The 15604-nt window shown below is 44.6% G+C and overlaps 1 protein-coding gene across 3 annotated transcripts in view; it reads right to left on the bottom strand.

The window, feature by feature from the left end:
- LOC123995116 (atypical kinase COQ8A, mitochondrial-like) overlaps nucleotides 1-15604 on the bottom strand; it is a 37860-nt gene that overhangs the window by 609 nt on the left and 21647 nt on the right. The window contains exons 5-14 of one of the 3 annotated variants that reach the window (XM_046298461.1): nucleotides 12814-12888; nucleotides 10811-10936; nucleotides 5861-5946; nucleotides 5446-5586; nucleotides 3574-3655; nucleotides 2154-2247; nucleotides 1049-1196; nucleotides 657-764; nucleotides 391-456; nucleotides 212-298 (exon numbers count right to left, since the gene is read on the bottom strand). In XM_046298461.1, coding sequence (XP_046154417.1) covers nucleotides 212-298; nucleotides 391-456; nucleotides 657-764; nucleotides 1049-1196; nucleotides 2154-2247; nucleotides 3574-3655; nucleotides 5446-5586; nucleotides 5861-5946; nucleotides 10811-10936; nucleotides 12814-12888 — 1013 coding nt within the window. The remainder of the gene's footprint in view (nucleotides 1-211; nucleotides 299-390; nucleotides 457-656; nucleotides 765-1048; nucleotides 1197-2153; nucleotides 2248-3573; nucleotides 3656-5445; nucleotides 5587-5860; nucleotides 5947-10810; nucleotides 10937-12813; nucleotides 12889-15604) is intronic. The other 2 variants (XM_046298462.1, XM_046298463.1) reach the window with 2 other exon arrangements.

Raw genomic sequence — 15604 nt, 5'->3', positions numbered from 1 at the left:
ACAGAACATACTCAGAGAGAGTAATAACCTGTATGTGTTTGTGTGTTTTTTAGTGGGTTCAGGGGGAGCCATTGTAATTAAGTTATGGGTATTCACTACTCAGTTTATGCCATGGAGTAATGAAGAGCCTTCTCAATTCATTGTCTACGACAAAATAAACTAGTATGTGTCATTGTTGATTCATGTGTTGAGAACGAATGATTGGACTCACCTTTGACTCATAACCTGTGAGGAACTTGAGCTCTACTGATCTTCTCCGAACCCCCTCTCTGTCTCCCTCTGCTGCTGACTTGATGAGCTGATTAAAACAATGAATGTCACACACACACCCGTCAAATAAATCATTTTGATCGGCTATGTTTTGTTGTGGGATAAAGCCTAATAGCTTACCTCGATGTAGATGTCAGTGAAGTCCTCACTAAATCCTCTTGTGGCTCCGAAATCCAACAATGCAACCTATGGATGGAACAGAAGTAATGTTTAGTCATTCTAAGCATTCAACAACATCGTGCTACTGGAGGTGGCTACTGTATAGGCTTGGCAGGCTCTACAGAAGACACCAAGAAGACCCATTTAAACAGACAACCTTTAGGAGGGTCATCAACATTAGTTACAGGACTCTAATGATGAAATTGATAACAAGAGTTAAAACTCACCCTGTGTGTTTGTGGGTCGTAGAAGAAGTTGGACCAGTTGGGGTCAGTCTGCATGTATCTGAACTCAAACAGCTCCCTTAAACAAAGTTTCAGGATATTCTCACAGATCTGACACACACACAGCAAGAAAGAGGCAGAGCGAAAGATACTTTAAGAACACACATTTTTCAGTCTGTAATTTCACCACCAGGGGGCAGTAATACACTGTAGCAGGTGCTTTGGCGGGTGAGGTGACAGAAATGAGTTTTCTGTAGTGGCGTTTGTCTTACACATCAAAACAAGCTTGGGCAAGCAGAAAGCACACATCAAAATCCACAAGTACACAACGTACAATAAGTAAATACCAAAATACATAATGGTGGCCTTTGTTAATGAACACAGGTGCAGCATACAGTGACCTCGTTCTTGAGCTCCTGGGAGAGTTGTTCAGCCTGGTCCAGAGGGAAGCCTGGGACCAGCTCTGTGGTGAGGACGGCGTTGCTGCTCAGCTCGTCTATTACATCTGGCACGTAGAAGAACGGGTGGTCTTTCAGCAGCTCCCTGTACCAATCACATAACCATCGTCAGACCCGGGAACAACACAACACACAGCTTTGAAAACTCAAGCTCTTATGACTAAATGGGAGTATATGTGCAGTATTTATGTCATGACAATTCACAGGATATTTCCAGTGTTTCAGAAATGGCATTATGTTACTGTATGAATTTATAATAACACGGTATGATCTTCTGTTCAAACTCCACAGATGTGTCAGTGAGTGACCTCTGCAACAACTCATCTCCACAATCCCTCAAATAATCCTCCCCTGTCGACACTCTAGCTGTACAAATCACTGTTTAATACTGCATGAACATGTATAGAAGGGAGAGTCCACCGGTCATGGTCAAGGTGAAAAAGCATGTCATCCACAGCTGGTGCGTACTGTATGTAACAGGAGCCTCCTCTCTGGACACAAATCTCATCTCTCACCCTCGCCCTGCCTGCCAACAAACTTGGGGATCATGGAGCGGGGACAGGGGCCATGAGGACAGGGTATGTAGAGGGGGTGCTTGTTGTCTCCTTGTATTATGTCCAGATCGGCTATATTTAAATGCTGGCTGTAGACGAATGATGCACTTTTATATCAAAGTCATCCAACCAACACTCCCCAAAGGCCTGGAGTGGCTATTCGTAGACCCTACAGGCTACAGTACATTTCCTGATCTGGAGTCATACAATAATATGCTGTGTTGTCCTCCCACCACGATCTGGAAAAGTCACTGTGTTTAAGAGATTCATTTACCTTGGCCCCCTTGGGATTTATGGATTTACTAAGTGCTCACTAAAAAGCCACTGCTTGAGTCATCACAAATTCCTATTGCTGGGCTACATCCAAAAGATAAAGCCACATTTCCCCCCTTCATTTCTGGAGCTTGCTGTGACGATTAGATGATGAAAATAGTTACGGGGGAGGTGGTCTTTAAGAGAAAGCTCATCTGGTTGTTTTGATCACTCACTGGAATTTCTTGGCACATTTGGCCTCTCTTATGTAATCACATTCCAGTGCCAGCTCTCTGCTCATCACCTCAATCAGATGCTCAGGGAAGAGACCTGCACAAGATGTTAACAGAGGGAGAAAGAGCGAGAGAGATATAGAGAAACAGATTATGGTTATGGATTATGGTCGACTGAGGCCTAGAGGGATGTGTGCTCGGATCATTCCCAGAGTACAGTGGAGGCCCAGAATGATTGGTATTGGCCACCATCATCGATCATCTGCTGGGTGACTCTCTGCTGTCGATGACTGCGTGGGCTTTATTTTTGGCAGGCGGTAACTGTCAAACGCACATTAGTTAGAAATTGTCATGTAAAAACTGGTGCACTGGCATTTTCCACCCCTTAAGCCAGGTTCGACAATTTACCTGTCTAACATCAGCTCGTTTGTGCTGAGGTGGAGGTGTGGAAATAAAATGTGCGCCAAAATGCCAATTTCAGTCAGCGCAACTAGAAATATTGAAGAAGGACCAAAAGCTGGTCTTAGCGGAAATACAATTGGTTATGGCATTGATTTTGCCAACAAATGTGCACACAGTAGTTTTATGTACATCACCAATGTTTAAAACAGACTGCATAAAGTTTTCCCTCATCTTTAAAAAATATCATGCATCTTGGACCAAACAGTCAAATCGCGGGAATTCCGATCGCTGCCTGTGGGTTACTACATGATTCCATATGGGTTATTTAATAGTTTTGATGTCTTCACTATTACTCTACAATGTAGAAAATAATAAAAATAAAGAAAAACCCTAGAATGAGTAGGTTTGTCCACATATTTGACTGGTACTGCATATCCATACTTAAGCCATGCATATTTAGCAAATATGGGATAGGCCTAGATTTTGTTTCTGTAGGCTATTTAACAAACTAAGCTATAACGGACTAACATTCCAATTGTAGCAGATGATGACATAATACACAAAAGACACAACTTGAACCAACCACATATTTATCAATGGAGCACGTTCTGATTGCCCAGTGAAGAGGGTCAAACCTCAAAATGCCTTCAACTTGTCTATTCATCAAAAACCAGCAATTTCGCACCACCGCCAGCTACTGCGGCCATTATTCTGGTTGCAAAAATAGCAAAAATATTTCTGACACACTCCGAACCTATAGCACTACCGCCTGCTCTTATATTTACCAATGCGTTAGGGTTGTTAAAATAGAGCCCCGTATGTGTGTGAACAGGACCAGAGCAGGATCAGAGTGTGTGTTTACAGGGAGGGGGGCAGTAGATTCCCCACCTTATGTTGTGCTGCATGTGTGATTTACGCTAAGTCATAAATGTGATTACTACATCATGCTACAAATAAAAAACATAAAAAATAAAAATCTAATTCTACAAAACAAATCTGAAATCCGTTCAGGGATCATCACCTTCAGGCAGTGCGTTGCTCATGGTGAGGAGAGTCATCAGGTTGTTGATGTCACTGTCGATGCTTTTAGCCACTCCGGGGTACTGCATGGGACAAACAGAGCAGGAGAAACAGCATGACAAAACAACCATGTTTACAGGTTTGACTCCCTGACACCAAAAACTGTGAAAACACTGCCATGATATGTTGTCCCTTAGTGCCCTCAAAGCTCATATCTAAGCTAAGGACCCTGGGACTAAATACCTCATTCTGCAACTGGATCCTGGACTTCCTGATGGGCCCCCCAGGTGGTAAGGGTAGGGAATAACATATCTGTCACGCTGATCCACAACACGGGGGCCCCTCAGGCATGCATGCTCAGTCCCCTCCTGTACTCCCTGTTCACTCATGACTGCAAGGCCAGGCAAACTCCAACACCATCATCAAGTTTACCGATGACACAACAGCGGTAGGCTGGATCACCGACAACGGTGAGAGAACCTACAGGGAGGTCAGAGACCTGGTCGTGTTGTGCCAGGACAACAACCTCTCAATGTGATCAAGACAAAAGGAGATAATTGTGGACTACAGGAAAAGGAGGACTGAGCACACCCCCATTCTCATCGACAGGGCTGTAGTGGAAAAGGTTGAGAGCTTCAAGTTCCTTGGTGTCCACATCACCAACATGGTCCAAGAACACCAAGACAGTTGTGAGGTGGGCACGACAAAACCTATTCCCCCTCAGGAGACTGAAAAGATTTGGCATGAGTTCTCAGATCCTCAAAAGGTTCTACAGCTGCACCATCGAGAGCATGGTTGCATTACTGCCTGGTTTGGCAACTGCTTAGCCTCTGGCCGCAAGGCACTACAGAGGGTAGTGCGTACGGCCCAGTACATCACTGGGGCCAAGTTTCCTGCCATCCAGGACCTCTATCAGGCGGTGTCAGAGGAAGGTCCTAAAAATTGTCAAAGACTCCAGCCACCCTAGTCATAGACTGTCCTCTCTGCTACCGCACTGAAAGCGGTACCGGAGTGCCAAGTCGAGGTCCAAAAGGCTTCTTAACAGCTTCTACCCCCAAGCCATAAGACTCCTGAAAATCTGATCAAGGGCTACCCAGACCCCTCTTTTACGCTGCTGCTACTCGGTTTATAATCTATGCATAGTCACTAACTTTACCTACATATACATATTACCTCAATTACCCAGTGCCCCCGCACATGGACTCTGTACCGGTACTCCCTGTACATAGCCTCGCTTGTTAATTTACTGCTGCTGTTGAATTATTTGTTAATTTTATATATTTTTTAAACTTCTTAAAGCTTTGTTGGATAAGGGATTGTAATTAAGCATTTCACTGTAAGGTCTACACCCGTTGTATTCGGGGCATGTGACAAATACAATCTGATTTGAAATGCTAATGAGACAGGAATTGAAACTTCTGAAAAGCACTCTAAGAGCCACATCTATATACACGTTTGGAGATACATCTCTACAGTTTATGACAGACAGAGGAGACTAAAGCATTTTAAGGTAAACAATACAGAGTTGACACACAATGTGATTCAAAGGTCATGTTTTATCTTTTCAAGGAAAGAAGAACATTGCCTTAAAAATGGAGCCACGGGAACAGCAGAAAAACAAAACAGATTGTTAATGCTGCTGGTCACTACTGAGACTCATTCAACATCGGTCATTTCTACACTTTGGACGATTACGTCAATGCAGCAGACGAGGCCTTTAAAGTAAAAACAGAGGATATGAAATGCCTATACCGTGATGTAAGGTTCGAGAGGTTTGTTCAGGAGGGTGCAACATCACAGAATGTTCAGATCTAGAAATATACTGGTGTAAAACACAGCATCCTCCTGAATGACTCCCAGGTCGCCATCTCACCTGGATCTTCATGGCCACCTCCCTGCCGTCCTTCATCTTAGCCAGGTGGACCTGTCCGATGGAGGCCGCAGCAAATGGCCGCTCCTCAAACGAATCCAGCTTGTCCCTCCAGTTAGGGCCCAGGTCGTTGTTGATGGACTTCTACCGAGGGAAAGGGACACAGATACCCAATGGCAGCTCCCTCAACAGTATCACTGCAATGGGCTATAGCCTTCAATGATGGTACCTGATTAGAAGACTAATAGGAGGTATCTGTTATTCACTTTCATTGTCTTGTCGTGACTGACTGACTAATTCATGACTCAAAGAGCAGTTTGGCACAATTTGTTTTTCTAGTATTCCCCTTTATAGCCAAGGGTTACAGGGCTAGTGACGAGGGGACTTAAGAGTAGGTTATTAAAAGGTGAGACATTACCGTCATCTGCTTGATGGGCATGAAGTCTGCACTCTGTCTCACACGCTCAAATATCTTGGCCAGCTGGGGGTTGATGAAGGCATCATCTGAAACACAGAAGAGGGGGTTGATGAAGGCATCATCTGAAACACAGAAGAGGGGGTTGATGAAGGCATCATCTGAAACACAGAAGAGGGGGTTGATGAAGGCATCATCTGAAACACAGAAGAGGGGTTTGATGAAGGCATCATCTGAAACACAGAAGAGGGGTTTGATGAAGGCATCATCTGAAACACAGAAGAGGGGGTTGATGAAGGCATCATCTGAAACACAGAAGAGGGGGTTGATGAAGGTATCATCTGAAACACAGAAGAGGGGTTGATGAAGGCATCATCTGAAACACAGAAGAGGGGTTGATGAAGGCATCATCTGAAACACAGAAGAGGGGTTGATGAAGGTATCATCTGAAACACAGAAGAGGGGTTGATGAAGGCATCATCTGAAACACAGAAGAGGGGTTGATGAAGGCATCATCTGAAACACAGAAGAGGGGTTTGATGAAGGCATCATCTGAAACACAGAAGAGGGGTTTGATGAAGGCATCATCTGAAACACAGAAGAGGGGTTTGATGAAGGCATCATCTGAAACACAGAAGAGGGGGTTGATGAAGGCATCATCTGAAACACAGAAGAGGGGGTTGATGAAGGCATCATCTGAAACACAGAAGAGGGGTTGATGAAGGTATCATCTGAAACACAGAAGAGGGGGTTGATGAAGGCATCATCTGAAACACAGAAGAGGGGGTTGATGAAGGCATCATCTGAAACACAGAAGAGGGGGTTGATGAAGGCATCATCTGAAACACAGAAGAGGGGGTTGATGAAGGCATCATCTGAAAACACAGAAGAGGGGGTTGATGAAGGCATCATCTGAAAACACAGAAGAGGGGGTTGATGAAGGCATCATCTGAAAACACAGAAGAGGGGGTTGATGAAGGCATCATCTGAAACACAGAAGAGGGGGTTGATGAAGGCATCATCTGAAACACAGAAGAGGGGGTTGATGAAGGCATCATCTGAAACACAGAAGAGGGGGTTGATGAAGGCATCATCTGAAACACAGAAGAGGGGGTTGATGAAGGCATCATCTGAAACACAGAAGAGGGGGTTGATGAAGGCATCATCTGAAAACACAGAAGAGGGGGTTGATGAAGGCATCATCTGAAACACAGAAGAGGGGGTTGATGAAGGCATCATCTGAAAACACAGAAGTCAGGGAGATGGCAGTGAATGGCTGATTGACGTACAACAGCCAGAACAAAACATGAGACGACAAGCCATCTTGTTGCCGTCTGTCAACCTGTTCATTACACTATGCACCAACACAGGACAGGAAATGACAGGTCTTAATCACAATGCCTTGTTCAGTTAAAAATGACCAACTAATATAAATAAAATCTAAGGCCTTGGTACCTCTGGGCACTTGGACTGAGTTTATCACAATTTACAGGTCCTTGCCAGTGTTCACTAAATGTCTCTGGGAGACCAAGATGTTTGGCACAGCAACCACCTTCACATACCTGAAGCTGGCAGTGCCGTAAAAGGGCCCTTAGATTTGTTATAGCAACAGAGGTGTCTGTGCATGTTAAACAAAACAAAGTGGTGTGAGCCGCGCTGCAGGGCATTGTGGGTAAGATCTACAACAGTACAAACAATCCGACAAGTGGGGAAAAAGCACTGGAGGAGAACAGCAGCAAAACACATGACTGAGGTCAGAGGAAGAGATTCCTGCCAGATCCAGCTGATTGTGAGTGAGGGTGACATTACTCGGTATTTAGGCTTCGTTTGGCAGAACAAAAATCTATTACCTGAATCACATCCATCGGCCTGTTTTCTGAACTGAGAATTACAGAAGTGGTGATTTTACCAGTCTTACTTTAAATTACAGTGATTATTATGGATGTTTATCATGACTTTTATCTGTTTATCATTTATCTGTTATGATCAGACAGCCATTGAGTAAAATCATTAAAGAGATTCTCTGGTGCTCTGGTATACTTTTTAGCCAGTAGTTCTGAAAGTAGGCAAAAGTGGTCCCCTAAAATTGCATACGCGTCACGTATGTGCACCAGGTCATTGTGCTCTCTCTGTGTGTGCATCTTGCTAGCTGTCATTCAAAAGGCGAGGGGCTGAAGCTCATTGGCTAGAACTCAAATTGCTAGGGGGCTGGCCATTGTTGGGGAAAATGGCGCACCACAGCGTATAGAAAAACAGTCACTTTCAAACTAGGGATTTAGTGGCTAAATAAGGTAAGAAAGTAATTCTGCTCATAGACTAAACCTCCAGCCCAAAGCAGAAGGTTTAAGTAAATACTTAGTTGCCGCCAAAGTTCCAGAATATGTCTTTAACCCTTTACACATGTAGAAATGGACTATTATGGACGGGGCCAAATTGAAACGATTCTAACAGAAGAAGTATAAAAAGCATATGCATGACCATGGTAGCAAATGAAAGAGAACACTTTGGAGTTCATGGGGAAATGATCAGGCCGACGGTGAGGACAAAACAGTTCATCTGGCACAAGACTGAATCCAAACACTAAACCGTTGATTTCATGTGCATTTCACATTTACTGTACATTTCCCAGCAATGTATACTCTGGACACATTCAGTAACGTAACAATATTCATGGGAATTTTGGGGTAGGTGCAACAAAATAAGATTACAAGGGTTTGAGTGAGAGGTCTAACTGGTGTCTCCAAGTGGCCACAAACGCACACCTCTCCAAACTGTGCACAGTTCCTAAGTCATTTCAATGCACATTTATGACTCAAAGAAGAGTCTTCAAATATACGGTGTTTTGTTGAGCTCTCCTAGCTTTGTTGTTGGAACACAGCCCTGCGTCCCCACCATCACACAATTACTCTTATTTACACAATGCAAAAATGTACTATTAGGTAGGCATCATTTGAAAGTTTGTCCTATTGCCAACGTGACTAGCTAAGTTATAAAATATGAACTTAGTGTTAGGCTTTCACAAGGCACTTCAGACAGATTGTAATTTTGGTGCACATAGAATGGAGTCAAAACACAATGTAAATTATATGAGTTTTCAATTATGGAAATGTGAAAACGCACATTTGTACTCATGGGTGTGTGGTTTCCTGTAGGGCGTCAAATCTGTATTTATTATAATCCTCAAAGTCTCATCTTTCAGAACACATGGACTCCTCTCGAATTACAGCATTTCCTACACTCCGACAACAAAAAGTGCAGAAGTAACCCAATTAGCAGGAGGGATGGGGCATCTTTTTGTTGCGCTTGCTACACACGTTTAGAATGGCTGTCAGTTGAACCCCATACAGCGCTGTAAAGCGAATAGCCTGAGCTCTGATGTCATATATAGTACGTTACTGTACAGCCACTGCCAATTGAGGCGCTTATCAATTACCAAAATCTGCCATTTTCAATTCGTATACGGGATGACAGGGGCTGTGAGTGTAGGGCTACCCCATCAATTTAATGCCGTTTTACCCTGTCTTACTTGACCTAAATAATAGAAGTAGCAGCAGCATTTCTAGTCAATGTGCTGAAAAGGCTAGGACCCAGCCAAGAGAACCACCAACTTCCAGATAGGACACTGTATACCCAGGTGAACATTACAGTACAACTAGGTGGCCACATATTTGAAGCTGGAATAGTTCATGGTGAAACTGCCACGTCCGTTTGCAATATTACAACAACAAACACTGTTTTTCCTGTTCGGACTTCATTGCAAGCGATAGAAGAGCCAACAACAAAAAAAAGCTGTGAAACGCACGGGAAACTGTTGAGCGTGAAAAACCCAGCAGCGTTGCAGTTCTTGACAGAAACCGGTGCGCCTGGCACCTACTACCGTACACCTTTCAAAGGCACTTAAATCTTGTCTTGCCGATACACCCTCTGAATGGCACACACACAATCCATGTCTCAGGGCTTAAAAATCCTTCTTCAACCTGCATCCTCCCCTTCATCTACACTGATTGAAGTGGAATTCAACAAAATCTATCAATAAGGGATCATAGCTTTCACTTGGTCAGTCCATGTCATGGAAAGCACAGGTGTTCATAATGTTTTGTACACTCCCGTGTACGTCACAGGTTGATAACAAGAACTGAAATTCTACGACTAAATCTATTACTAAGATTCTGCATACAGTTAAGAGCTACCCGTATGCAACACCTTCCTAGAGTACCAAGCCAGTTTGAAAACCAGTTGTGTCTGCTGTTTTTAGAGGACACTTGCTTAGTCACCTCTGTTCACATAGGGAGATATCAGCGGTTTTCTAACAAGCAGCGATTCTGGAGCTTTGGTAGAGACCGGCCACTTCAAAACACAAAAGGTTGCAGGTCTAACATGGCTGGTGGCTTATTGTGAGCCCTGGCTATGCCTTAGCTGTTGCTGTCCCACAATGGTACATTTGGTGTGTGTCACACAATTGACATGACAACGGCAGGAGAATGCCTGTGCATCGAGTTGCATTAATCCTATGCTGTGCCCTGTGGCGCTGTTTACCAGCTAGCTGGAGCAGTTGGGAATTAAAGATGGGCATGTGTTGTTGTGAGCCGACCTGAGGTGAACTGGGCGATGCAGGAAGAGATGCCAGAGGGCCAGAAATAACTCCCGTCTCCGTCACATACTAATCTACAGAGGCTGGATTAAGGCCTCACAGTATCAACCCAGTGGAGGTTATGAAGATGACTCAAGACTGCCCTGACACTAGGGGAAAGGGTCATGAAGCCTGCCATGCTGCAGCACAGTAGACGTCGCTGGTGTGGGCAGTAAAAAGACGGAATGGAAAAGCTACAAACAACTAACCATAGGTCAACAGAGCAGCATAGAGGGGTGACTGGGGTCGTAAATGGAGAGAATGTTTGGAGGAGAGAGAAGGTGCTACTGGAGGTGTGTATTACAATGTAAGCCAGTTGTCACCTTGAATGCTGAGCATCTGGCCCAGTTTCAGTGCGGCTCCGCGGACCTTACACAGCGTCCTGACGATCCGCTCTGCGTTAGCCTCTGACAGGAACGGACTGGAGTCCAGAACGGCCTTCTTGTCAGCTGAGTGGAGAAACAACAGTCAGCTCTATGCTAAACTCTGAGGTTGGCATGGAAAATGTGATTTTCCTGGCGAGAGGTAAACTAAATGTTGAATCTCATGGGTTTAGTGGATAGGTAGTGTATGTGTTCTATATTCCTAAGTGTGTTGGTGTAGTGTAGTCTCTGATGAACTCATTAGGTTCCATGTGTGGAGTCTACACTTAGGATCACCGTACTCCTCCCTCCCCCTGGACGAAGATACACCAGGGCACAGCCTGGAAACAAACCAGCTTAAAGCCTACCCACATTCCAGACATTTAACCAAAAAAGTACTTTTCATAAATGAGGCATTTTCATAAACCAGTGAGCTAAACAATCAGACAAGGAATCTGGTCTCTCTAGGTCAGGGAAGCCCAATTCCGGTCCTCGACAAGTAGTTTTTTTGTTTCTACCTGGTAGTTACAGTAACTGCACACACCTGGTGTCAGGTCTGCATTAGTCTCTGATTTGGAGGGTGACAACCAGAAGTGTGTCGGCCCTCCAGGACCTGATTTGGGCAGCCCTGTTCTAGGTAGTGCTTTGGTAGCAGCACCAGTCGGTCTGGTTTGAAGCCCCCAGACACCCTCCAGCAGAGAAAGAGGACCAAATGCCAGGCAGCCCAGGTGAAGTGGGGGGGTTCAGTGGGCCACACTGATGTCAGCAGTCAGACTAAGGTGTTAGGAGCAGAAGGAGATTTGAAAGACTGTTAATGTATCTTGAACCAAGATGACCTCAGCCACAGTACTGCTACTACGTCATATCCCCCAGGACAGTCTTGATTAGCATAACGTCAGACCCCCAGACTCACTTTGTATTCTGCAGCAATTATGCTCATTTGAGAATGATGTGTACTTGTATACCATCTTTGACTTGATTTGTACTTGACCCTGGTTGTCTCCCTAATTTCGATCTGGTCTCATCGCTCAACTCCCCAACGAGCTCGGGAGGCGAATGTCGAGTCATGTGTCCTCCGAAACATACCCTCCAAACCCGCCCGTTTAACCCAGAAGCACCAAAGTGTCAGAGAAAACACCGGAGTCGCTAGAGTGCAATGAGCCAAGTAAAGCCCCCCTGTCCAAATCTTGCCCTAACCAGGACGATGCTGGGCCAAAAGTTCACTGCCCGGTTGTAATACTTCCAGGGATCGAACCTGGGTCTGTAGTGATGCCTCTAGCACTGTGATGAAGTAGCTTAGATCGCTGCGCCACTCGGGAGGCCCTTATCATTTCTGATCCATGGATTAAAGTTGGAGCTTCATTCACAGCCCTAGATTCAATGTACTGGTCTTTCTCCCAGGGTATTAAAGAGACAATGGCCATGTGAATGGCTGTATAGTCACCCCTGCTCTAGATTGGACTGCCACACCACCTCCAGCGGTCCAGCCGTGGCATGGAGGCAAACTAATTGAAGAGTGCGCTGGAAAGGTCAGCTCAATAAACGGCCCTCTCCAATTCTTCCCCAGACAGCTGCAGAGGGTAATATCACAGAGGGCAGTTTCATTAAGGGCCCTTTGTAAGAGCTAAGACCACCCACACCTCAACTGCACCTAACTATAACAGAGTCAAAGAACTCTAGCCTAGTGTTTTCAGCTACGCTGAATGACGAATGATTGATTTTGAGATGAATTATTATGCCTCTCTGCATGTCTGTATGGGTTCATCATCATATCATGCACTTGTCCATTGCATGCTAATTGAAAGGTTGTCATTCCTAGACAGGTTACATCCTGCAGGGGCATTGTGTGCATGTTACTGCTGGGTTAAGTGTCTAGTATGAGAGTGTGCATGCATGTACACGTAATGTCAAACATAAGCCCGCTTCCAGTTACCGTAGGAAAAACGCTTATGTTAAACAGTTACCGTTATCCTCACTTGGCCTCATACTCTTCTTGGCTACCTCAGCCAGCGCTCCAAAGCCCAGTCCTACAGCCAGACCTGTGAGGACACAACACACCAGCGTTATGACATCCTGTCATAACATGCTGTTAAGCTCTGGGTCGTTCAGTAGGGTACAAGGTTATGGAACGTTCAGATAGAAATACATTGTGTAGAACATACATGGTTCTCTGTCATGAAGCGTATTCTTAAAATATTGCACAGTATAGCCCATTGGGTAAATTGCGTCGCCTAGCCTTTTGCTTTCCCCATGACACAGTCAGGTCAAATCAGTTCCTGATAGCTCTAGGAACAGTAATTTATTCCAGTCTAGTTTATTTAAGACAGACACAGTTCAGTCTTATTTACAGACAGATGTTAATAACAGAACCGACGAGATGGTCTCTGACCATTTTCTATTTTGTCATTTCAATAACCTTGAACCCACCCGTCCCTGCCGAAACAAATAGCGGGGCCTCGAGGAGCCACCAGTCTAATAACAAGAAAAGCCTGGCCTCATCGTACGAATGTAACTTGGTTGTGTTTATAAAAAGGTGTTAGGTAACATTAGAATATGAAATGTATATTTCTGAAAGAACATAACCCTTTCAATAGTTTGTTACTGTGGGCTATATGCAAAAATTGGATATATATTTTTTAAAGGAATTTCAAATATAAAAGCCATTATATTCATGGAGTGCCTTTATTACAACTATGAAACAAAAAACATGTGCATTGAAACACAGTAACAGCATTTTTTTTTAATAATGACTAAACAAATAAAAATACCCACGCAACAGTCAATAAAAGAAAATATCAGCAGCATAAACATCAGCATAACTAGCATAAACATCAGCATAGGCTCCAAGTGTGCTTGTGAATAGTGAAATCTGCACAAAAGCAAGAATGGCATTGAAAAAAGAAAGCCTATTATTGTCAGTTATTGGTCACATTATTTGTGGCCTCACTCGTGCTGCACTATGGTGTGAGTCTTCACGCAACAGTTAGGACAATGCATAACGGCTAAATGAGATCTAACAGTCACCCCAAATCTGTAAACTTCACTTGATCGCAACACTTCCCACAAAACAACAACTCGCTTGCAGCCGAAACAGGTGTCGTAGGTTTTGTTCCGAGTGCATCTGCCCAGCTTGCAGTTTCTCCTCCCCAGGAGCTGTGCGCAAATGTCTCTCACGTAGCCCATGCGCCAGACTCATGATGAAGTCTCTCCTGCTCATGGGGTTGTTCATGCACTGCCTGAACAACACTTGTGCTTTGATAGCAGCCAAGTCAAGCATGTTGTAGAACAGGCCAGCATGTTGGATCGATAGCAGAGAATCACAACACTGACTGGATCAACCCTTCGGGTGTTACTTCTGGCATAGTTCTCTACTTGTGACGATGCAAGAATCTGGGCACAGAAGAGCAATGTGTCACCGTACTGAGAATACGAGGGGCATCCAGATCTGCAGCACAGAATTAAGATCACACCTAAATGGCACATTCCATGGAATGTACAGGAAATGTTATTCAAGCAATGCACCCAAACCAACATTCAATAGTGCCGCACTCGGCACATTTTGGGCCACAAACCGCATGGCACAGAAACAAAAACAAGCTTGATCAGAGAGTACAGCCGTACAGTAGCGTGTTGCATAACTCTACATTTGGAGGAAAAAGTGGGGAAATACTGTTAACTTAATGTGGCCGACGAGCTGTTTGCTCCCTTTGAACCAGTGACCTTAGAAATCCAAAACAAGCCCAGTCTTTTCCCCTCTGTTAGGGACAATTCTAGGTCATATCCTGCCAATGATTAAACTACCAGGCTTTTATGGCGATTTTATGTTCCAAACACATTACTCACTACATGTCTGCTTCAGAGAGACGAGACAGTACGAGAAACGTTTTGCTCAGTCAGGGAAATAAAATAAAGCGCTGAAAACATGTTGGCTCACTACTTTAAAAAATGAAGAACAAGCTACAGGATGAAACAATTTTATGTAGGACCATCCTGTAGCACTCAGTTCTGTAATCATGAAGTGCTTTGAGAGGCTGGTTGTGGCACACATTAACTCCATCTCAGCCACCCTAGAATCACTTCAATTTGCATACCGCCCCAACAGATCCATAGATATTGAGATTGCGTTCTCTCTCCACCTACATAAGAGGAATACCTATGTGAGAATGCTGCTCCTTGATTACAGCTCAGGGTTCAATACCATTGTATTCGTCACCAAGCTTATGACTCTGAACACCTCCCTCAGACACTGGATCCTGGACTTCCTGACGGGCCGACCCCAGGTGGTGAGGGTAGGCAACATCACCTCCACCGCGCTGACCCTTAACACAGGGATGTGTGCCTAGTCCCCTCCTGTATGTCCTGTTCACCCAGGACTGTGTGGCCACGCACGACTCCAAAAACATTATCAAGTTTGCTGACGATAGGACGGCGGTAGACCTGATCACATTAAGTCAGCCTACAGGGAGCAGGTCAGAGACCTGGCAGTGTGGTGCCGGAGTAACAACCTCTCCCTCAATGTCAGTAAGACCAAGGAGCTGATCGTTCACTACAGGAAACAGGGGGGATACCCCAACCAGATTGACGTGGCGACAGTGGAGCAGGTAGACAGCTTCAAGTTCCTCGGTATCCAAATCACTAAAGACTTAAAAATGGTACAACCCACACACACACACACACACGTGAAGAAGGTGTAACAGTGCCTCTTCCCCCTCAGGAGGTTGAAAAAGTTTGGCATGGGCCCTCAAATCCTGAAAA

The sequence above is a fragment of the Oncorhynchus gorbuscha genome, linkage group LG14 (assembly GCF_021184085.1).
Source record: "Oncorhynchus gorbuscha isolate QuinsamMale2020 ecotype Even-year linkage group LG14, OgorEven_v1.0, whole genome shotgun sequence".
In the NCBI taxonomy this organism is placed as follows: Eukaryota; Metazoa; Chordata; class Actinopteri; order Salmoniformes; family Salmonidae; genus Oncorhynchus; species Oncorhynchus gorbuscha.
The sequence above is the reverse complement of the archived record's forward strand: the minus strand, read 5'-3'. Positions and strand labels throughout refer to the sequence as shown.